The 23,248-nt window shown below is 37.8% G+C and overlaps 1 protein-coding gene across 5 annotated transcripts; it reads left to right on the plus strand.

The window, feature by feature from the left end:
• Positions 1–281: 281 nt before the first annotated feature.
• LOC113677989 (uncharacterized) lies at positions 282–21,404 on the plus strand. Of its 5 annotated transcripts, XR_016179800.1 has the most exons (12): positions 4,134–4,471; positions 7,414–7,556; positions 7,895–7,967; positions 8,647–9,283; positions 9,901–10,002; positions 10,860–13,969; positions 14,335–17,196; positions 17,382–17,509; positions 17,916–18,036; positions 18,281–18,363; positions 19,064–19,830; positions 20,549–21,404. XR_016179800.1 is itself a non-coding variant. In XM_089182615.1 (11 exons), exons 4-11 carry the CDS (start codon positions 8,659–8,661, stop codon positions 19,122–19,124), a joined length of 7,092 nt encoding a protein of 2,363 aa, XP_089038741.1. In that variant the 5' UTR covers positions 282–517; positions 7,414–7,556; positions 7,895–7,967; positions 8,647–8,658; the 3' UTR covers positions 19,125–21,404. The 5 variants fall into 5 exon arrangements, 4 of the variants coding, with proteins under 4 accessions (XP_089038741.1, XP_089038740.1, XP_089038739.1 ...); XM_089182615.1 differs by lacking the exon at positions 4,134–4,471 and adding an exon at positions 282–517 and having other exon boundaries at positions 19,064–21,404; XM_089182614.1 differs by lacking the exon at positions 4,134–4,471 and adding an exon at positions 1,019–1,168 and having other exon boundaries at positions 19,064–21,404.
• Positions 21,405–23,248: the final 1,844 nt, after the last annotated feature.

Below are 23,248 nucleotides of genomic sequence, written 5' to 3' on the forward strand. Positions count from 1 at the left end.
AAGTGCATTGGGCCAACTGTTACGGAGCTGAAAAAAGGCTCCAAATATCCCAACGTTCGGGATTTAGTAAAATTTACGAAATTTGTTCGAGCCAACTTGTCTCTAAAGGCGCACTAATTGTGACCCTCCACGGGATTTCAGGGAATAAGGTGAACATACACACACGGCACGCTCGCACGCTAAAACAAAAGAACTAGCTTTTAACACATGAGCTGCGTGTTAGTTACTCGCCTCATCAACTTTGTAGCCATTGTCTTGCTTCGCACGGTGGTAACAAAGCCGGAACGTGTTAAGATCTTGCATGCAACTTTGCACGATATAACACGGTGACCGTGCCAATTTTATAGCACGCCTCTCAAAGTCGAAGTGCCTTTCGATTTGAACAAGAAGTACGTCCTAAACTGTAAGGCTTTTTAAATCACCGATACGCCCGGCCGATACGATTCTCAGCATCCAGTGCAACTTGACATGGAGGGTTCATTACCGAGTGAAGCGATAGGGATTTATATTTAACAAGGTAAGAATTAAGTTTTAAAAAAATAATTGATGTTTTCAAACTGAGCTTCTCTGGACCTTGTGAAACACTTCGTGCCTACTGAATTCCTTGTGAAAATCCTGAGGGAAAGAGCCGTGATTTGCCGTGAATGTTTCCTTTTTTATTACAACTTTCGGCAAAGTTTCCGCACAGCCCCATCCTACATTATGCATTCAGTTCTTGGATAGAGAAGACAATGACAAAAACAAGACATCGCCATTGGGAAAACAGATTTGTTTTACAATGGTATGGGGCTGTGCGAAAATTTTACCAAGCTCTACCGTGTTAGCCAGATATAAATAATAGTTACGAACGCGCTTTCCAAAATCAATTGTTTTTATGCGCATATCTGCACGGTAAGCAAGTCATGCCATTAGCGTGCAAGCGTGTTATAACGTGCCGTGTGCGTACGTGCGTTCATCTTATTCCCTGAGACCCCGTGGAGGGTCACAACTGTTAAATATTCCACAATTTTCAAACCTTACGTCCACTTCGATAAAAGTATTTGTTAAAAATTTAATTCAAGATAAGAGCGCTTTGTGGTTGTTGCAGAAAAAGGGACAAGTTTGATTGTTCATCGTAATAAGGTCCTACCATAGAACACTGAAAAGTGAACATCCCACGCAATAAATGGTAAGTTATTCGTAAACATTTTCCCCGTGCGTTGCAAGATTATGTGAAGGATAATAAACAAAGAGTCCTCAATTTGGCGCAAAAACATGCGAAGAAAACTGTAGGCTTCGAGCAACAAATAATCAGTCCGCGGACAAATATTCGTGCATATGTTACCTTCTGTGGAAATGGAAGCAAATATGTTGCATCTCCTGTTCCCGTTAGGTCTGCTTTTTCAGCTCAAAGCTGACTTTAAGGTGCTTAAAAAAGACAATTTTTCCATCGGTTAACATTTCTCCGCTCCTACGCCTACTAAAATAGTGGTTCTGCATTTTGTCCCCACCCCAGAAAAAAATATATTATTGTGCAATTTAGCTTTGCCTGAAGCATAGACACTAATTTCCAGAAAATTTCATCACATAATTTTAGCGAAAGAAAACTGTCTACCGAGATGCTTTCACCGTGTCAAATTGAATTTAAAATATTAGCTTTACGGTCACATGTGCAAGCATTTGAGGGGCCCTGAGACCAAACATGTGATTGTGTGATCGTTTATTTAACAAAACTATTTCTGAGCCTTGAAAAACTGTAGGTCGGCTGCGTCACTAGCATCATACAAACTAGTTCATAATCATATTTTCACCGAGTTTTTCTTACGTATTTCCTTCTTACCCTCGCCAGGTGACTGCATGATTTCTTTTAAATTTTACCAAACTAGCATTTGTGGTAGTGTCCACAAGGAGATCTATGAGTTAAACAAGGCTTGAGTGATAAAATGGAAAAGGTAACGTTTCTCCGTTACAACAGCCTTAAATTTTGATATTAGGAATGATACTGGTAATAATGATAGTAATGGTTATGATGATAACGATAATAATGATGATGATGATGATAGAAATTATAATTATAACAACCATGGTTTTCAAAAATGTATTCCGCATTCTGATTTTTGAAGTCACTGTTTCTTTTTTATTCGTCGAATAAAACAGAAATTACTATGAATGGTTTAAACTCGAGGGTAACTGATTTGATCATGTGGAGGGACCGTCCTTTTGAGGGTATATAGTCCTTAGAGGACCGTTGTCGTTGAAAGTTTCGTCAACCTCCGTCGTTCTTACGAGAGGAAGAATCATGTGAACTTTTTCAAGAGTACGACATTCTGAAGGTTTCAAGAGAACTCCCTCTACTAATCCCAGCATCACTTGAGTTTTTGGATCGGCTAATGCCATTTGTGATTATGCAAGATTTTTTTCGAACTAGAACTTATTAGAGGCTAGCTACCTTGTAAAAAATTGTAATTGTTCTAAAATTGATATTATACCAAGGAATAACAGCTGTTTTGTTGTATGTTCCAATTATGCAACGTCACAAGGTAAATTACTCATTGAACAGATAATTAGCTAGAAGGACATTGTGCGAATGCCCTTTCAAATTGCTTAACGAAACTTGTTTTTTTTTCCAATTCATTTCCTTGAAACCCCTCGTAAACCCACAATCTAGGGGAATAAACGCTGTGTGAGTTCTGATATAATTAAGAGTTATACCTTCTATGACTTTTTACAACCAAACTTGACTCTAAGTGAAGTGTTTATCAAAGTATTGTTTTGTACGATCTTTAAGTAAATCGTCCCTCAAACAGCTTCTCTTTAAACAGATAAAGATGGAACCCAGTCACCGAGTCTTTAACTCTCCTCTGTCATTAAAGATCTATCTAAAAACTACCAGAATATCCTTCTACCGACTTTCAAGGAATTCAGCATGTGTGTTTTTTTCTCTTCAGGCGTGATGCTCTTGTCAAGCAAATCGGAAAGATCTATATACTGAATATTTATTTCACTACTGCTTAAAATCGTCCAAGCAATCTGACATATGCTTCCTCGATATCTTTCTCCTCATTAAATGAGTAAGATTACTTAGGTTGAAACGGTGTGTTTGGAAACTCCGCACTGAAATGTAATTATCACTCTTTCATTCTGACCACGAAAGAAATCTTTCGTTTTCATGTCTTTTTTACTGGGACTTTCCCGTCTTCCTGAAATATCATTGTTGTTTTGATTTGAAGAATCTTTGCATTGCGCTAGGGACGAAAGACTTTTGCAAAAATAGATTTGTATATCATTGGTGCACTCCCATCAAGACCTGAATACATAAACATACATGTCTACTCCCTTCTGCATTCTTCATCACCACTCAGTTCTACTGTTTTGGAACTGACCGAATTGCTTTGTGGAAAAAGAAAAACAAAGCACTGATAATAAAAGTGTAATTAGGATAATCCCTGGAGAGACTATGAAAGCAGAATAAGAGTTCAATATCAAATAACACGGTCTCTTGACAATCCAGTGAACTGGAACTGAACCAAAAGATTTCATATGTTGTTCCTGTTATTCCGGTTTTTGATGAGGCACATCAGCTGAAACAGTAAAAGAAAGTATTCGGTGCTAGCTTCAACGAAAGGCTTAGAAAATCGCGAGTACTTTAAGATTTCATTGTAATGAAAAGTAGCTTAATATTAGACGGTTTTCAGATCTGACATTATCCAGGGAAAACCCAACTTTCGCTTTTAAAATTAAATGTTCAGAGACAAAATTATCTCTGCTTTGAATAAATGAAAAGTCTAGTCATTATTGACCAAAACTTTCATGGAAATATTGAGAGGTCGATGTCTAATTGTTATGACTGACATAATGCAACTTAAGATTGTTTGACTGATTAGTTTTCACTTTTCGGGTATCATGATTTATGCTTACTCAGCAAATGTCGTCACGTTTTTGTCCAAATGATTCAGTTCAGTTAATTTCTTGGGCCACAAACTGTAGACACTTCTTAAATATTCTGCAAGTATGAACGAAATCAAACACCAACAACTTAGGAGTTTGGCCCTTTTTTGGACAGTTAACATTCACCTGCCGATATTTTAAATATTCTCCCATGTGAAAGTGAAAGCGCTGTGTCAGCTTTAATCATCAATTGTTGATTCTCCAGTGGAGAGGAAAGCAAGGATAGACGCAGTATTATTGAAAGGGAAAAAAAACCCTGGAATCCTAAAACAAAATTGTTTTGTTTGCAAATGGCTCTCTGTGGGCACTATAGATCTGTAAATTTTATTTTATGAAAAAAAATGAGTTGACAGGTGCGCTCACGGGTGACCCGGTCACGTGACTGTTCCATCCTGATACTCGCGGCTATTTATCTCGCGATAAAATGAATCCTAAGTTCTTTCGCGGCAATAATCACGATGGAAAAATGAGCAAATATTCGATGTGAAGGCCGTTAACTTCAACTCTTCGTACCTGAAGGGACGATCAACCGAGATTGATTAAGGTAAGAAGTGAAAAAGTCGAGTAACACGTGCTATTGTCGTGAAGATTATCATGCAAAAGATTTATATCTTTACACCGATTTCAGTAAAAGTTTTCATTCACTCGGTACGTTCATGTAACCTTAAGTATTCGTCATTTTTTCCATTTATAATACGAACTCGCTTGATGCATATTGACGAATGAAGTTAGTTTCACGTAGAAAGCATAATCATCATAATGGCGCAGATGGCTGTTTCTCTCTATTTTAATTAGGTTCAGTGTCGTTTAACAAGAACTTTAGCATAAGAATACTTTGTGAAGGTTTCATACTGACAGTCAGCGAGCAAGATTGAGGAATATACGATCGCCGGCGAATGATCTTTATATATAGTTGTTACGCTTACGTCCTAAAGATGAAGACGGCGACATTTCTTAGCGCTTCGACTACTCCTACGTGATTCTTTTCAATGCCAACGTTGTGACGACAGTTAATTTTCCAAGGTCTCAATGAAGGTTCTTCAAATTTCATTTCACCAGCAGTTTCAAACTGGGAAAATTTTGGTGGAATACTGATTAAATCACGTAATTAGAGGGCCTGTATGCCGAATTTTAGTATTTTAATGAGTCTGTGTTCTGTCACTTCGTTCATGTGTTAGTAAGCAGGGTCCAAGATCTTAAGTATAGCCCGAAATGAGTGACAGATTCTAAGATATCGCTGAAGGTCAAGATTTAAAAATATTTGATATGGATGTAAATCAAATTTAGCTAAGTTACACTAAGAAGACTTACGCACGTATAGTAATTATAAGTCAGTGTTACCTATCGATATAAGATACCTTTTTTTAGCACGGTCAGTGTTACCTATCGATATAAGATACCTTTTTTTAGCACGGTCAGTGTTACCTATCGATATAAGATACCTTTTTTAGAACGCAATACGTAAATAATCGTATTGCCCAACTAGGCAACTGATGTAACCTCCTATCGTCGCTTCTGTCGCGACAAACTTTCGTGATTTCGATCAGTGTTTGACTGCTTTTGGAACCCCGGAATATGCTTTCCTCTCAGTAGTTTTGTTTGTATGGCAACAATTTTACATTTGGTGAGAACAAACCGACAGTATCTTGCGAAATATGTATCATTGTGTATATTCGGTTGAGTTCTCTGAAATCATCGGGTCTAACAATACTAAGAGGATTTGCTGAAAGGTATTTTACATGCTGTTATCAACATTTGAGGAAATCTGAGTGCTTTTGCTCCATTGCATCATCAGCACTGCGTAAGAATATAGATTCGTAGCATTTGTTCTTTCGTCATGTCGTACAAGCTTCGTAATTGTATGTTCTAAGACTGTAAAATTTATAAGGGCTGGTGACCAAAATGTTGTTTGGCTAGACCACAGTTGCAGACATGCCGAATAATAGCCAAGGGCAAGTAGCTTCCGATATCGAACAATTTCGATCCATAGCATCGAACATATGATCGTTCACATTGTTCAAGAGAATACAAATAAGACAGAAAAAGCCAAGAGGAGTCTAAGAATGGAAAATTTGACGAGTTTCAAAACAAATTGCCTTGGAGTAAATTTAGAAAATATCGGAAAAATTCGACGTCAATCAATTTCCATGCAATCCTAATAATACTAAATATATTTGAAAAGGCAGATGACATCTTAGGAAATAGAATTTTTTTCCCGTGTATTTGACATCATTCGTCGTGTCTACCAGATAAACTGGTTTCCAGATATGAAGTCACAAAGTAAATTTGAAATTATTCTATTGGAAAGTCTTAAGTTCGTTTGGTTAATGGCTAGTCAGTGTTCAATATCATCCCTGATACCTTTTTCCTGTTGAATCTTTAAAGCTATGAATGGGTGAGTAGATAAGAGGACTTGTCGAGGCAGGATGTGTTAACGAATAGTGTAAAATTATGCTCACATCTTCCTCTTAATGTATTTTTTTTTTTGTTACTTAAAGACGTACGGAAAATAGACTGGTTTTTGCCAAATTGAGATTTAAAACTTTAAAGAACAAGAGTTATTTCTAATTTTCCCCCGTACATAGCCTATAACGACAGACAATGCGTCCTGTATTATATTTACGATTGTGCTAATGGAACCTAGTTTTTACTTACTACACTTCATGATATTGACAGTGTTAAGCCAACAGATATTTTGCATTAGCATCCTCATTCAAACAACTTTGTTAAAACCTGTCAGCCATAGCTCATCTATTCAGTGGAACCAAATAGTTTTTCAACTTTTATGTTTTTCATGGGTAACTCCAACAATCAATAATGGTGAGATCCTATCGTAGCTTTAGCAAGTACTGCTCAGCTGATGCATCACGCTTCTTACATCTTTAACTTCTCTCACGAATCAGGAAGGACGGTTCGACAAAATATTCCACAGTTTTTGACATATTTTAGACTTATTACTAGCTCAGGCAGTCACGCAAATCAACTTAACATTTTTGCCCGCGATTTGTGGCTCGAGGTTGGAAGATCGATGGAAAATAATCAACTTGGTGTTTCCTCGATTTCTTAGTGATCGGGAAATAAAAATTCAATATTGTTGTATACCTCTGTTAGCAAATAATGTCTGCCAAGCATGTTGGGTCACAATGAAGGTGGGAAACTAGCTGCAGACCGCTTTAACGACCGCTTTAACGACTGCTTTAACGACTGCTTTAACGACTGCTTTAACGACTGCTTTATAGATCTGTCGTTCTTGGAGCAGTTTTCTTTAACATCTCGGTTTTCTTAAATAAAATTCTATCTATATCAGATTTACTTCACTCTGTGTAACTGATCGCCTGACTGTAACTGATTAATCTCTCTTTGATTCTCACACTTCGATTTTCATACGGCTTCTAGTTCTCACTGACCACCCACTAATTGTCTTCTTGTTATTAACTTCAACTAAGTAAACTCTGAAGTAAATGCTCAGATTTTCACTATCTTTAGGCATGAGTGGGCATGGTGGCCAACTGACTTTGGAGGATAAACCTTTGTTGCCAAAATTCTGACCCGAAGCTTGCACATATATCTCAAATGAAGGACAACGTACTCAATACTTCCGATCAACTTTCTTGTGCTTCCAAAGCAAGGTTAGTAGATAAACTAAACACGTCCACTAGTGGAAGTTAGATAAGAAAGTCGCCGTTTGGAAACTCATTGCAATAGCTAAAACCTAAATAACTTTGAAATTCGAATTCAAATAATAACTTAATGATAAGTAAAAACGAATGACAAAATCATACTGAACTAACTAAATATTTTCTAACATCTCTTGTTTTTCTAAATTCAATGGCTAATGTTTCGCTGATTTCAATTTAATGACACGGAAGTAACTTAAATCATATTTAAATATATGCGTGGAGCTTTCTTGACAACCAAATCATGTGATATATTGTTTTTTGTTTCCTTATGAACTCTCGATGCGAAGAAAGAAGAATCAATTTAGTAACATGAGGGCCTAACATGGATGGAAACCGATTTTGTTTGCCTACTGGCTGAAGGTGATATAATTTTTGTTTGATTTCCCAACTTCGGCTTTCGTTCACATTAGCCACAAACTTAATGATCTCCATTTTACAAATGCCGCGTGTTCATTTACACAATGCATCCATGTTTAACTTTGCTTGCTAAACTTGTTGTTTTGAAGTAATTTTGAACGGCAAGGCCGTGAGTGGCATGGTAAAAAAAAAGATAACTTTTTTTGCTAGAAAATTTGCTTCTTGTTTTCGAGAATCGGCTCTTTTCCTGGTTTTACTCGAGCGGCTCATGAACTACCAGTTGCTTATGTTAATATTTGAGGAAACTGACTCATCGATGCGGATCAGAATACAAGTTAAAACGCGAATTCAACAGTTTCAGCTAAGGCACCAAAGACGGCGGCAAAGCAGGTCTATTTTTATCAGTCGACTGACAGGATATTTGGTTGATGTAACCACAATAAATTGTCGACACGAAATTACTTCCTTCTTCACTTCGCAGAATCGCCGTGATACGTGACAAATAATAAGCTGTTAATTTCGCCAGGATTTATTAGTGATCGTATTTCATTTTATCAAATTTTAACAAAAGAAGCCTTAGCGTAAGTTAGAAATAATAATAAATAAAATTTATACCATAGAAATCCACAATTTTACTTCTTATATGAATTAAAAAGTCTAGCTAATTTTTAATTTTTTTCAGGATTTACCAATCATGGCTTCAGAAGCAACGGCTTTCATCTCTTCGAAAGAAACAGCTAATTATGCACGATTATGTCGCCTATTGATAGATGTAGGATCTCAGGTCCTGAGAACTACGTTCGACAAGGTTTATCGACCAGAAAACCTGGGAACATTTTTATCACGTAAACCAAATCATTCCGTACTACTGTCACTTAGAAAGAAAAGAGTCCTGAATGCTCATCAGTGGGAAAAGTTGTATCCTCATTCGCTTGTATCATCGCAGCATTTTGACAACACTCTGGTAATGGTTTTGCTGAAGAATATTTGCGGTCTTGTTCCTCCTGCTTCTGGTTGGGATCTTCCACCTCCTACAGAAAACACAACCGCTGTAGCAGACATTGTTCGCATTACGTACTTCAGAGACACAGTTTACAGTTATGCCAGGGGGGCCGCTGTTGATGACAAAACATTCAACCTTTACTGGAAGGATATCACCGATGTACTGGTGAGATTGGGAGGAACTTGTTACCAAAATACTATTAATAGTATCAAGGCAGAACGCATGTACTCTCATCTTGAGAAATACTATCGAGAGCTTTTAAAAAATTGGTTTCAAGATGATGACATCATCAAGAAAAGGGAAGGTAGAGGAGAAGGTAAGTTCGATCAGACCTCTATGTCTTAACAGATTCAGAGAGCTACACTCTTTTTTTTTTGTTTTTTTTTTATAAGAACGTCTAATTTGGGGGGCGAAGGCTTAACGTTGTTAATTTTCTTCTTTGCGATTTGAACTTAACAACGTTCTTGACATTTTGTTAGAGTTGTTGGCTATAGTATTTCAATAAACCAATTTGGACATGACCAGGAAACCTATTAGTTAGTACAGACTAGGTTCGACTACAACTGAGCTGTTCATCAGTTTATCGTGCAATAACAAAAATTCATTGTTGATATTAAAAATGTCCTCAAGTGTTTGAGTTAATCGTCCTGTTAGACTACAATTTTACGTTTCTTTTACCTTTCTTTATACTTCTCTCAAAAAGAAATGAGCGAAATAAAGGCGGTCGTAACTGACTCTCAGCCTGGTTATGTTCTTAGGATGTTCTTAAAATTTTGGTTAATCACAGCTTGAATATTCTCATAAAAAAAATTCTTATGAAAAAACGAGTGCATTCTAAGACAAGATGTAAAAGTTGAGATACCATTCTATAAGATATCACTCTTATTTCTAACCATATACCTTTTAAAATAATCATCAAAAAATCTTTTATAGGAAAATCAGAGGCAACACGAACGAAATTTACAATGGGGGCTTTGGTAAGCAAATTAAAATGCCTAAAAGAGAAAGTTGTTGCTCGTAACTCTTCGAAATCAGGTGAGTTGTGAGAGTGCTATTATCATAACAAAATATTTGACTGTCATACCGTCGAGACGATGTTAGGTGTGGTGCTGAACCTTGTGGCGATAACCCAACAAATATCAATCGACGAAAAATACATTTGTTGAAAGAAATAAGGAAGGTTACGAATTAAGTAGGCGCCAATTTTTTTCTAAAGACCCTTTTTTTCAAAGTGGCTATAACCATACTATTTAAGATTCTTGCTCTTCTTAAAGAAGTGTTAAACCATTTTGAAATTTCTCCCCAAACAATATTGTAAAGTTCTGTTTAGGAATACCTCCTTGGAGGTAAACTGAAGGATTATCTCAGAGAAGAAGGAATTCTGATAACCTGAGTTTAGTCGCATAAACCCTTGTCTTGATTAGAGCAATTAAAGGGCAAATTATTTATCGAAGCAGTCAAATTCCTACTGTGATCATCACAGACAATCCCAATTTATATCTCGAAATGATATTACTTCGTACCAAATGAGGAATTCTGAGAGTAAATTGGCTCTTCCAGAATCCCGCACCAATTGCTTAAGGATAAGTTTTTCCTATGGAGGTGCTATATTGTGGAACAGCCTTTCACATGAACTCTAATCGACAGTTTCTTTGAGCGAATTTAAACGTTAACTTCACCGGCGGTTATCCTTAAAAAGCAGCTTTAGTGTTATGATAGGGTTTTTATTCTTACAGTACTATATTAGTATTAAGTAGTTTAGCAGAATTAGATATTTTATTTTCTTACATTGTGCTGAAAGAATTTTCACCGTGTATGAATAAAGTTATCTATCTGTCTAGACCAGCTCACAGCATTGATGTAGGTCCTAGAGTGTCCATATCTTTTTGCAGAGAAAAGCACTGGAACAATCCATTGGAATCGAGAAAAAGAACTACCCATAGCTGAAGTCGAAGGGAGAGCTTTTCACGCGAAGAAAATAAATAGACTACAATCAAAAGATGTGTATCTAGCGGAAAAAAATTGTAAAATGATTGACAAAATTGCACTGGCGCTAGAGAGGGCCATCAACTACCATCAAAATGATCATATTGCTGATGCGCGAAATGCTCTAAGATCTCTTTTCGTAGTATTGTCAAATATTCAGCCACAGGATCTTGAGGTTCCAAACGAGGATGACTGGCCATGGGAAGTTCTAGCTTGGGGAAAGGAGCTTTTTCTCGAGGGTGGCGTCAGTTGCTCAATCAAACACGGAACGTTACTGTTAGATTCAAGTTATGATGGGCAAAAATACCTTCAGGCGAAAATCAGAAGTTCTCCGATCAATCAAGTATCCTCACCCAATGACTCGAGGATCCGTGTGGACGAGTTTTACTCGAGCGTATTAAACGTTCTGGGGGCGTTCGCATTGTTAATCTCAGAGCTCGAAATTGCTCGTGAAACATTTGAAATGCTGGTAGATTTTCATCATCAATTAGCAACCTCTAATTCCCCTTTACAAGACTTAGGAGCTGCTTACAACAACAAAGGATGTATTTCACTTATTAAAGGAGATTTTCGCTCGGCAACTGAAGAATTTAAGAAATCATTGAGCTATGTGGAATCCAGAAAGCTACGACAACTGGAACGTTTGTACACGGATACTAAGTCTGTTGCAGTGTATAGCAACATTAGCCGCCTGCATCTGATATCTAGAAATTTTAATGAAGCCCTTGAGCTACAAGAGCAGCTAGGGAATGACTGTGAAGCTAGAGAGATTATCGAATTACCTTTTCAAACTTTATTTACGATGATGAATAATCGCGCGGTTTTGTATACTTCTTTCGGTAACTTTAACGAAGCAGAAAAAGCTTTAAAATACCTAAAATCCTATTGCAATAGGATGGAGAGAGAGGACTGTCCTCGCCTTCTCAATTATGTTCGTCTACATCTTTGTGAAGTACTGCTCCTGCAAGGAAAAATCAGGGAGGCCGAGGAAGAATTTAGCCTTGAGAAATTATCCTCCACTTCCTTCACAGATCTAGTTGACATGTTTGGTGGCCTTTACATGAATGTAAGAATTGAGGCATTTGAAAAGTTAGTAGAGGTGTTTGTCCGTAGAGGAAAAATCCAAATTGCCCTGAGTTTATTAGAGAAAACCGTGGAAATCATCAAAACGATTTTCGGATCTGATCATTTAGACCTTGCCTCGCTGTTGTTCAAGCAAGGTTCTATTCTGAGCCTCACGGGAGACTTAACAAGTGCTGCTGGGAAATTTAAATTCTCTGCCGACATATTAGAAATGATGTTTGGTCAGAGGAATCCTCTCCTCATCAAATGCTACATGTCTCTTGGTGAGCTGAAGTCGAGATTGAAGCACAAAGAAGAATCACACCTGTACTTCCAACGAGCAGTTGAAAGCTTAGAGGTCCTGTACCAAGTTTCATTTGTGAATGAATTGTCCATAACGTACATGGAGATTACGAAAAACCCCAAAAAGTCTCCAAGAAGTGTAGTGTCTGAAATGATGATTGAAGGTCTGGTTGCTGAGCATGGACAAGCATTAGCCGTGTTACTGCAAGAAAGCAACCCTCATTTAAGAGGATCCAGGACAGGCAAAAAACTGCTTTCTGGAGAAAGACTGGGAAGTGAATGTTTCGCCTCAAAGGTAATGATTTCTCAGAAATGTGCCGTTGACTTTTTGCAGACTGGACAGAAACTGCTCCGGCAGGGAAAGAAAGAGGAAGCTGCTGCATTTTTCGAGCAGGCAGGGGCGCATTGTGAGGAACATCGTTCAAAACAGGGTCATTCAAATGCAGAGCTAATTCGGATGCATAGCTTACTCCTAAAGAAACATTCTGGTGAACTGACAGCCGACCGAGATGTGAACAACACTTTAAAAGAGTTCAGCAAAGAAATCGAGGAAAATGAAAAAAGGAGTAACGTCAAACAAACCACAAGAGATGCAACAAACACAGAGTTTGACCATCAGTTCAACCTGCAGCTGTTCGTAATTTTCCTCATTATGATGTCCATTGAATTGAAAGAGATTGACACAACCTTTGCAGCATACGACCTTTATACAAAACTTTCACCCTACGAAAACGAGTTTCATTTTCTGCTCAATGATGGCATTCAAGTTTTTGCTTCGAAAACGTTAGTAACTTGCAATGGGGAGACTGCATTCCAAGATATTCTGGTTTCCTCAGCAATTGGTCCGGTAGAAAGCATCGCTGAATGCCCTACTCCTGAAGAACAGGTTTTCAGAAGTTTGTCTTACAAGACGAATGCCTCGTCGAATGGGTTTCTGGTTACCTGCAGCTCGCCTGTCATTCTTGATATCGATGAACTTCTGGTATTGAAGAGGAGTATCTCACTTGCAGTCAACGAATGTTTTCAGCTAAAGTGTTTTGAAAGTGAACATGAAGACGGTGGAACCCGAGTAATTGTTGACCTAACCTTAACAGCAGCGTATGGCCACTGTAGCATCATGTCATATGGCAGTCGTATTGAGCTCCTTCCTCTTTGTTTGACGGAAGATTTTCAAGTCGGAATTCCGCAAGAACAAAGCATTTTTGAGATTCAAACCTCAACGTGGCAAGAGGCTAAGTACATGATCTTTGCAGATGAGCAAACAAGCAGTTACATGTTTAAAACTACTGTTTTAAACCTTCTTCGGAAGTGCCGCTCCGACAAAACGTTAACACTAGCGGTACAAAGTCATAGCATATCCATAGCGATTCGTCAACCAGTGAAAGCACGTCTGACGTTATCACGTGACGAGAGGTCGATTAAGCGAAGAATCAAGTTCGTGGCAACAACAACAGTGAAAAAGACAGCAGCAACTCTTGCGATGAAAGGATGTAATACTCAACACTACTTCGAAGCTTCATGCCCTAAAAGAGTGGCCGATGTGATATCTTGGCTTGGCATCGATACCTTAGCAAAGAAGTATCAAGTTGCGTACCAATCAGGAATTCACCTAGAAGACCACCTGGATAACCCAGTCGCACAGAACAATAAGGTGAGTGCTTTTACTGACATCTTGCAAGATGCTACTGACGAGAAAAGAAATGCTAGCCACAGAGAAATCAGTTAAGATGCACACATGAACCTATGCTTAAATTGAAAAGGTTAAATGAAAGTAGCAATCAATCTTTTCACTTAAATGTCTATCCTTATTTTTTAAAGGAAACGTCCTAGATTATCGTTCATTTTTGTTCGCGAGAAAAGGTCGAAAATTTATGTGCAGTATATTTTTGAAAAGCTAATCTAAATGACGTTTTTACTTTCTTGACGAGTTTTTGGTTTCATCTGCTCTCTGAGCTTTATAATTCGCGCCCGTTTTATGTGAGAGATATTATTGATTTCATGATTTCTTCACGTCAGGTCCCGCCGGAGCTCAAGAGCTCAGACAACGATTCAAAAAGCAGCCTCAAAAACAGTGTTGCACAGTGCCTTATTGAAGTTCATGAGATATCTCGATTGCTTGACGAAGAGCCATCTCCAGTTCAAGATGATGACATTGTAAGTCTGGGTCTTATTGAAGATGACAACGGATTCACAGATATTGGATCTCAAACTCAGACAGGCCAGGAACACATTCCTAAAGAAGATAAGGATGTAAGTTTAGTGGACCTAGATGGAGGACATTCTACTTTTCTCCGAGGTCAGTTATACCAGGATCCTATCTCTGAAAACTCGCAGCAATCAGAAACAACATCAGATGATGGTCCCAAAAGCCACTGTCCAGCTTTGACGGCTCCCTGTTGTGCCCCAATTGAATCGAGCCCACAGACGCGTGAAGAAAATTCCACGCAAAGAGCAGAAGCCGGCGATGAAACCTGGATGGGTAGGCTTTTGTTTGAAAGAGATAGAAAATCGAGACGCTTATTTATGGCTGACCTTCAGGGAAGTTTGAACAAAAGAAAATCGGAATTTAAAGAGAGTTCCTTTAACTTTGAACAAAGTGGTGATGGAGTGTCGATCGATTCAAACAGGTCTTACACAAGTTGTATGTTCAGTCTTAAAGAAAGCCAAAACACCAATGACGGTAGTGTCAATTATCTTGGGATTCCGTACTTTCAACATCAAGCTAAAGAAGAAAACCAAAGTTCCAAGTTCTACGTGGAAAGGGGGTGTAACTCCTTCGAAGCAAATGAAGTAGCAAAAATCGATGAAGGCGCTCCGACGGTACTTAAACTTATTAAAGATCCAGAATCGCCAGCCCCATCTATAAGTAATGCACAAGACCCCACTAGTCTTGAAATACTATCAAAAAGTAAGCGTCTGAAGGATGGACACATTTCTTTAGAAGATGAAGAATCAAGAGTCATTAATGGAAATTTTAAAGCTATCGATGAGAGCGAAACCACAAGAAGCCAAAGACAATCAGTCAATTACTTGGTTTTAGAACACACTGACGTTGTGGATGGACCCTTGAGGTCATTCGATTTTGAACGAGAGAGTTCCAACAGACAAGAAAGGTTTGGGAAGCATTACGTGCCTAGCTCCTCAAGAGCATCCTCAGTTATGAAGCCAGTTTACCATGACGCTTCTTTTCGATACCCTTACCAAGATGACGATACCTTCAGTAATTTGAGGCTTCCAAACGTTCAAGCTGAGGAACGAAGCCAAGAATCGACGCATGCCTGGGACACCGATCCTAGCTCAAATGACTGCGAGGCTCAAAGAAAACAACTTGAGAGAGATTGGCTATCGGGAGTTCATTCCTTTATCAATTCCCAAGACTCTTCAAATCCAGAAGAACAACTAAAATCTAAGCTGCTGGAAAACGAAAACAGTAACTCATCTGAAAGGTCTCCAAAAAATGATTTCCCCATTCACTCGAATAATGATTTTCAAGACTCTGATAAGAATGAAACTGCTGAAATTTTTAGAACAAAGGCAAGCGAAATCTATGTGGTTGAAAAATCGATAGGTGCATTCGATTTTTCTAGAAAAACACAAGAAAACTATATGGAAGCCACTACGATGGCCTATGAACCCGAACCTAAATTTGAGGATATCTTAGAAGCTCATCAAAGCCATCCACCCATGAGATCCTCAGACAGCTTTCAAGAAAAACGCATACAACTAAGTTCTTTTGAGGAAGCAAGAAGAAAAACGATTCCCAATTTCATTGAAGGGGAAAGGCCTGATACATGCAATGATCATGGGGGAGCAAGGCCAAAACGAAAATTAAATGCCACGGGGAAAGGTATAGTTATACCCACAAAGACCAATTCAAAGTCATATCCTATTTCTGTAGCGCGTCACATTAACCATGATAGCAATCCGGATTTCTCTATCAATGCTGATAACTGTGATCACGTTTCAGTTGAAGGTCATCAGCAGGACGATCACGACCAATATTTCCTTTTACCTAAAGATCATGGAAGTTTCTCCTTCGCAGAAAAAGATGCATCTTGCGAAGAAGGATATTGTCAATCATGCCATGTCTCTGATGAAGGTAGGATAAGTTGCCCTCAGAGAGACCTCTTTATGAAAAAAAACCGTTTCATGCCTCAGTTATCGCCTATGAGTCAGACAGAACGCCCTAGTTTGCCATCTCGTGTGTGTGATGAAGATTTGTCACTGGTGCTAAGGCGACATTGTGTTGACGAAGAGGAACCTGTAATTTCTGAGCCCAAGTCATTATTTAACAGCCCTTATTCACGAGATGCTGTCAATGGTGTGAAATCGACGGTGAACAAATATGACAGCAGTACGAAAAACATTGACTGTGGACTTGCCCAAATTTCCACTAGTGCTGATGACGAGGTTTCATTTATAAAGCATTCTTCAGGTTCTCTTCTTGGATCTTTGCAACAAATAATGGCCCAAACTGTCCAGCTTGTCGCGTCGAGCGTCACTCCCGCAAACAAGGCTCAACGCAGACTCCAGTCAGTCGAAAAGGGGGGCATACAAGAAAATGCAAGAGATTTTAGAGAGCAAGAGGTGTCCACTCCATCACCTATCAACGAATCAAGTAATCAAGAGGTCTTTACACAAGTCAATGAGTCCACTTTAGGAGCTGATCGTGAGCAACAATCCATAGCCACACCTGTACAGGAGACTCCACGCCCTGTTTGCAGTCATTATCAACGCCGATGCTTGGTCCGGTTTCCCTGCTGTGGAAAGTTCTTCCCTTGCCATCGTTGCCACAACGAGTCTGATTGTACTGAGGATCAGGCAAGAGCAATCAATGCCACACATATACGCTGTACTATCTGCTACAACGAACAAGTGGTGAGATTTTATATGAGAACAGAATATAAGTTTTCCTCTCTCGCTTTTTCTGAGACGAGACATATAGCAACATCGCAAAGTTCTTACAGATGCTGTCAAATGGTCATGTTAATAGAAATATTAGAAATTGACTGCTGGAGTGATTTTCTATCTCTTATTTGTATGACATTCTCCATGCATTTCAGATCGATGAAAATAGCCAGAGGTGCGGCTCCTGCAACTCGAAAATGTCTGAATATTTCTGTGCAACATGTAAACACTTCACGTCGGTTGACAAGAATCCTTTCCATTGCACGAAGTGTGGGATCTGCAGGTTAGATATTATTCCCCGGCCATGTTCAATTACTTCAGAATGTTTCAATACATTATGAATTCAGCCTTGAAATAGTTCGAGATCTTTTACATAGTCTTAAGAAGTAATAGCTTTTGTCAGCCTCGAACGCACTAACCTCCTACACAAGCTTCTGTCTTTTAGATACAGTCTTTGACGAAGAATTTCCCTTTCTTAGTGCAAGCGAATAACTATGTTGAGGCAATTTGAAGGGGAAACCTGAAGAATTGCCGGGGAAGGATTATTTGCTTTGCCACAGTTTCCATCTGGTATAGAGGGAGTAGTATTAACCTAGTGAGTGTAGTTGTTCTGGTGAGGGTAGGTTTCCTATTCATTACAGAACGAAAAAACTTTTTTTTTCTGCATTACTTCTTATTTATTTGAATAGAATCCATAGCGACAGATCCTTCCACTGTGATGTTTGTAACGTATGCCTGGACAAACGTCTTGAAGGAAAACATAAGTGCAGACCTGATTCGGGACACGATGAATGCTGCATTTGTCTGGAGGTGAAGTCTTTCTGTTTATGGCGTGAACAAACATATTCGTGATCACATGTGCTCAAACGATTTTTTGTTATGCAATATGTTTTCATTTACTTTTTATTTATTTTTTTTCTTTATAACTTCTTCCTACTGCTTAAGGAGATCGTAATTCTTTAAATTGATCTTCTCGTCAATCTTTTAACGCCCAAAGGATTTGAAAAAATATCTTTAAATTGAAATTGCGATCTTTTTTTTACGTTGTTTACAGGATGCCTTCAGTGGCTGTCAAATTCTACCCTGCTCTCACAAGGTTCACAAAGACTGTGCAATTGCAATGATACAAAATGGGGTGTAAGTACACTTGTTGAAAAGTCTTGTATTCATTGAACACCTCCTGGGTATCTCAGGGCAGATCCTATCACTTGGTGCCATTGGCCTGGAAAGTTACTGCGAAAATAACTTAACAATGCAGAGGTTGAAAAGCCAATTTTTTTGTTTCAATATTTGCATGATTTATAATCAAGTTCATGGGAAAGGGGAGCCACTTAATTTTCCTTCCAAACTGCTTCACTGGTATAATTTTAAAAACCGTATCTGCAAGGCACCTTTGTTGTTGTTTAAACAACCTAAAATATATGAAGAATAGAAGCATCGTAGTTCGTAGTGTATTCTACAAGTGCATATGATTTGCCTTTTTGTCATTAATTTGTGTTCTTGATTTCTTCGTGATGTTTTCTCTCTAGTTTCTGTTTTCCTGTAATAGCTTGGGTGGCCTGTAAGTGCCATTCAAAATGTGTGGAAAGAAAAGAAATTGGTGTAAAAGTCATAACTGTGGATCCAAAGTTCTGACTTTGGATCCTTCGTACTAACTTTGGATCTATACTTATGACTTTGGACTCGTGTTTGAAACTTCTACACCAGTGCTTAAAATACATCTTACTCTCAATTAGAATAGTACTTACTGGCCACCATAGATGGCTGGTTTTTTCCTTGAAAATGAATTTGATCCTTTGTTTGGTAGTAACCTCTGTAATGTATTTTTTTTTCGCAGCCGAACGTGCCCGATATGCCGACATCCGTTGTTCGGCCAACTTCAAACTAGTCCTCAGTAACAATTTAAAAAAAAACGATAATGCAAATTGAAATAACTATACTCAAAAAATAGATCACGAAGATAATTAACGTCTCACTCGTGCAGAAATCTTGAAATCAAAGATCGATTTGTGACTTGATTTTTAATGCTAACTTGTCCAAACTGTTTCCATGGATGGAATTTTGTAGTAACTAAGATTGCTACCATATTATTATATTTTATTTTTGAACTTCGATGGCTGTTGCAGCGCGGGACACAACAAATGACACATTTCTGAACCGGCAAGACATAATTTTTTTTAACTAGGAAAGGATTGGTCGAAAGAAGAATATGCACCCACAAGATAGAAGAGACAAGAAAACATTAAAAACTAGAAAAAAACAAACGAACGAAAAACACAGGCAAACGTATAAACAAAAACGAAAACAAAAACATACAAAAAACTAACAGTCAAGAAACTAAATAAATGATAGTGACAAACAAATATACCAAGAGAAAAACTAAACAAACAAAGGAATCTACAAACAAACATACTAACAAAAAATAAAAAAAAAAGAAAACCAAGGGAGAGGGACACACCCTTAACAATTTGGAAGGTTCCCTTTGTTGTCGTTCATTCATATAAAAATAATTATCATCGATTTTGAGTAGACGGTAAGATAATTATAACTGAGGACTCTCCTGCACTGGATGTGAAAGAATACACCCGCTGGAATGCAATACTGGTAAGTTCTCCTGTATCTTGCATTGGAAATTTAACCTGTTAAAGTATTCCCCTTTCTTTGAAGCCAAACATGTCACTGGTAAGGATTGAATCGGTTGGCTAGACTCATAAATACAAAGGGATACAGTTCTCTGTTAATTATTCTTATCTGCGAGCGATTAGATTATGGTTTACTGTAGAGTAAATGTCTTTGGGTCTTTAGAATTTACAGATTGGGAAGAAGTGTAACTGGCTAGAAGATCTAACCAATGTTAATCCTTTAGGGTTCACGATATACGGGTAGAAAAGTAAAGCAAATTCCAGAATAAAGCTGCAACTGGCAAAGAGTGACATATCTAGGTAGATTGTGTTTGGTCAGTTTCTGTCCCAGACAGAGTAATTTGCAACAGCAATCTCAGGTGCGGAACCTTCGCTCAGCTTTTCAGGTCGATATTTCCTCTTAAGACCTGCGTTTATTTTCCACGTTTCTTTTGAATATTAAATTGGTTCATTACCCGCTAATCAGGATTTTTATCAATCGGCTTTCTCTTATGATTATGAAAATAATAACATCTATTTAAATGCTTACTTTAATTAAAAAAAACTGTTGGAAACAAATTATTCAGAATATAAATCATTACGTCATTTGAAGCTATGACATTTGGTTTTTTATGTAGACTTTTCTACGCTTTCTTCACTGTCTTACACTGTACTTATCTTTCGTGGTTATTTTTTTGCAGGTCTCAAGGAGAAGGAATGGGTTCTGTAATCGTCTTTTTTTCTTTGGAAGAAATCTCTTGATTCACTGTTTAATATGTTTAACAAATGGAATGCTTTACATGATAAAGAGAGGTCTGCTACTTATTTTCTCTTCATTTTTCAAGTATGGAGTATGGAGTAAGAGAGACCACCAAAAGAGGGCATCGAAGGCATTAGCATTAGAGAGGCATCTCGTAGAAAATCCTTTTATCCTTCTATAAAGATTTTCTAAGACATTCCGAAATTAACCTGGTAGTGTGGGGCTGTTACCATTAAACTAAACCAAATTAAATCACAAGGGTGCAGCCGGTGCTTAAATGCAAAACTTGACGCAATTGGATATCCTTATCCTCCTTTCAGCGCAGACAATAATTGGTTCATATAATCTTGATGTCTGTAGCCATATGTACTCTGTCTTCTATTTTTCTCCAAATTTCATTTACCCATTTTTATTGAGTGCACTTATTATACTTACATAGTAAGCTCTTTATTTCAACTACCATAAAAATACATAAACAGCAAAAAAATTATGTATCTAATTGGCAATCCAGCTTTTTTACAAATTAAAGATATTTCGGGCTGTCATTTACCCTTCATTTACATTTTTTTATAATATTGAGACTATTGTAACTGTAGGTAGGGGATAAATAATTAAAAGTGACTTGTAGTCTATGTAGCAATTTCCATGCCAAAGTAGTATAGATGATGAAAAATTGTAGTTGATTTAATTTTTTTCAACAATAAAGCGTGATCGTTAAGAAGATACAAAAAACTTTATAAACCTCCTACATCGACAAACGAAGAACAATACCAACGAAGATGTTCATAAAAATCACAATTTTAGTCTTTTATCTTGTTATTGCATGTTTGCCTCTCAGTAGTAGGGAAACAATAATTTTCCAGATTGGTGATCTCGTAGTACCGCTCAGCAAACCTAAATAACACGATCGCACCGTTTTTCAAAACTTAAAAGGAAATACGGAGGTAAATGGCCAGATCGTTTAACCCTTTACACCCTAACATCAGTATGCATATTCTCATTACTGTTCTCCATACATTTCCTAATGTGCTGGCAAGGAGAATTTGTTTAACAATCAAGAGGTTCTTCAGTTGGTTATCATCTCCTTTATTCTCATGACCTTAATGTTTGATTCAGGGGTGATATTGAAAGGAGAAATTAGATGTTAGTCACTCTCTGGGATTAGAGGGTTACTGAATGACATGAGGAACTCAGAGCGCGAGCAATCCACGAAAGGATTAGTGGTAACTCTTTTTACTCCAAATAAGCCTATATTCGTCATCGAATAGTACGAATGGTCCAAATACCCATCGCAACAAAACAGTGATAACAGAGTGACACCCGTCACACTGTTATCACAAATGCCTTTTCAAAGGAGAGAATTGAACTTTTGATCATTGTCTGACTTGTTTTTCGCTTTATTCGCTTTTTCACATTAGCCAGGGCGTCTCAAATCCAAATTTATAACATTTACAGTCGGAGAGGAGAGGTACGATGGTACAATTCTAAGATTTCAAAGGTGGCTATCTAAGGAAAAATGAATAGCCGATGATCATTACCCTTTCCGAGGAAAAATCCTTTTCGTTTGAGTTTGTTCAAAATGGACAGGTGTAACAGCTCCTACCAGAGTGGCTTGAAGGCTGAATGAGTGCAAATATCTTTTCTTTGAAATCGTATAGCTGTTAAAAATACTTTTTTTTCTATAATCTTTTGTTTACCTCGTGGGAAGTCTGGCGTCTTGGCGCTAGAAGGTTAACAAAGAGTTTATAGAACAAATGCCAAACCACAAACTAGAGAACTTGCTCAGTTATGGTTGGGTGAACTTTTTAATGACTATTAGAGTCGGTTTTTATCACCGCAATTCTTAACCATTCCCGTTCTTTTGAATTTTTTTCAACTCTCTTGTTTGTTTGCTTCGTCTTTTTTAACTTTTAATTTACTAAAACTAAGCTATTTTTTGCAGACTTAAATTGTATGCACCCATCAAGTGTTACGTCGTGGCAGGTCGCGCCGCAGGCAATTAAACGTCGGCTTTTTTCTAGAAAGTCTTTTACCTGTGCTGAAGGTATAAACAGGAGCGGTCTCGTTTCTGAAAGGGAAAAAATCATGCTAACTTTTACAAGAGTGCGACACTCTGGAAGGTTCAATAAAACTTTTATTAATCCTAGCATCACTTGTATTGTGGGACAGCCACCGTTTAGGACTCACTTAGCCAATGATGTTAAAATTGCTACGTAAACCAAGTCTGATCGCTTGAATTGTCATATAATCTGAATATTTTGCGACACATTGCTTATTGAAAATGGTGCCAACAATTATGGGGTGACATTAAATCAGTTTCGATGGGCTACGTCCAATCATTTTGCAATTATTTTCATACTCTTCCTTCTCACCACGCCTCTTTAGCCAACATGGCCTAATATATTGGCATTATCAAGTACATTGAGTGTGTTTTTTAATGGAACGCAGACACTTAACAAAAAAACACTTGCATCCAGCCAAATTATTTGGGCCTAAGTTATTCAAATTCGCTGTATTTTCCACGGAAATTCAAAACGTTCAGAGACTTTTTCAAAAAGGAAGCAATACCGTTCGAAAAATCCAATAATGTTTTCATGAGAGTTATTTAAACATCACGGATATCTACTTAATGATGAGTGCA

The sequence above is a fragment of the Pocillopora damicornis genome, chromosome 9 (genome assembly GCF_964200805.1).
Source record: "Pocillopora damicornis chromosome 9, jaPocDami1.2, whole genome shotgun sequence".
In the NCBI taxonomy this organism is placed as follows: Eukaryota; Metazoa; Cnidaria; class Anthozoa; order Scleractinia; family Pocilloporidae; genus Pocillopora; species Pocillopora damicornis.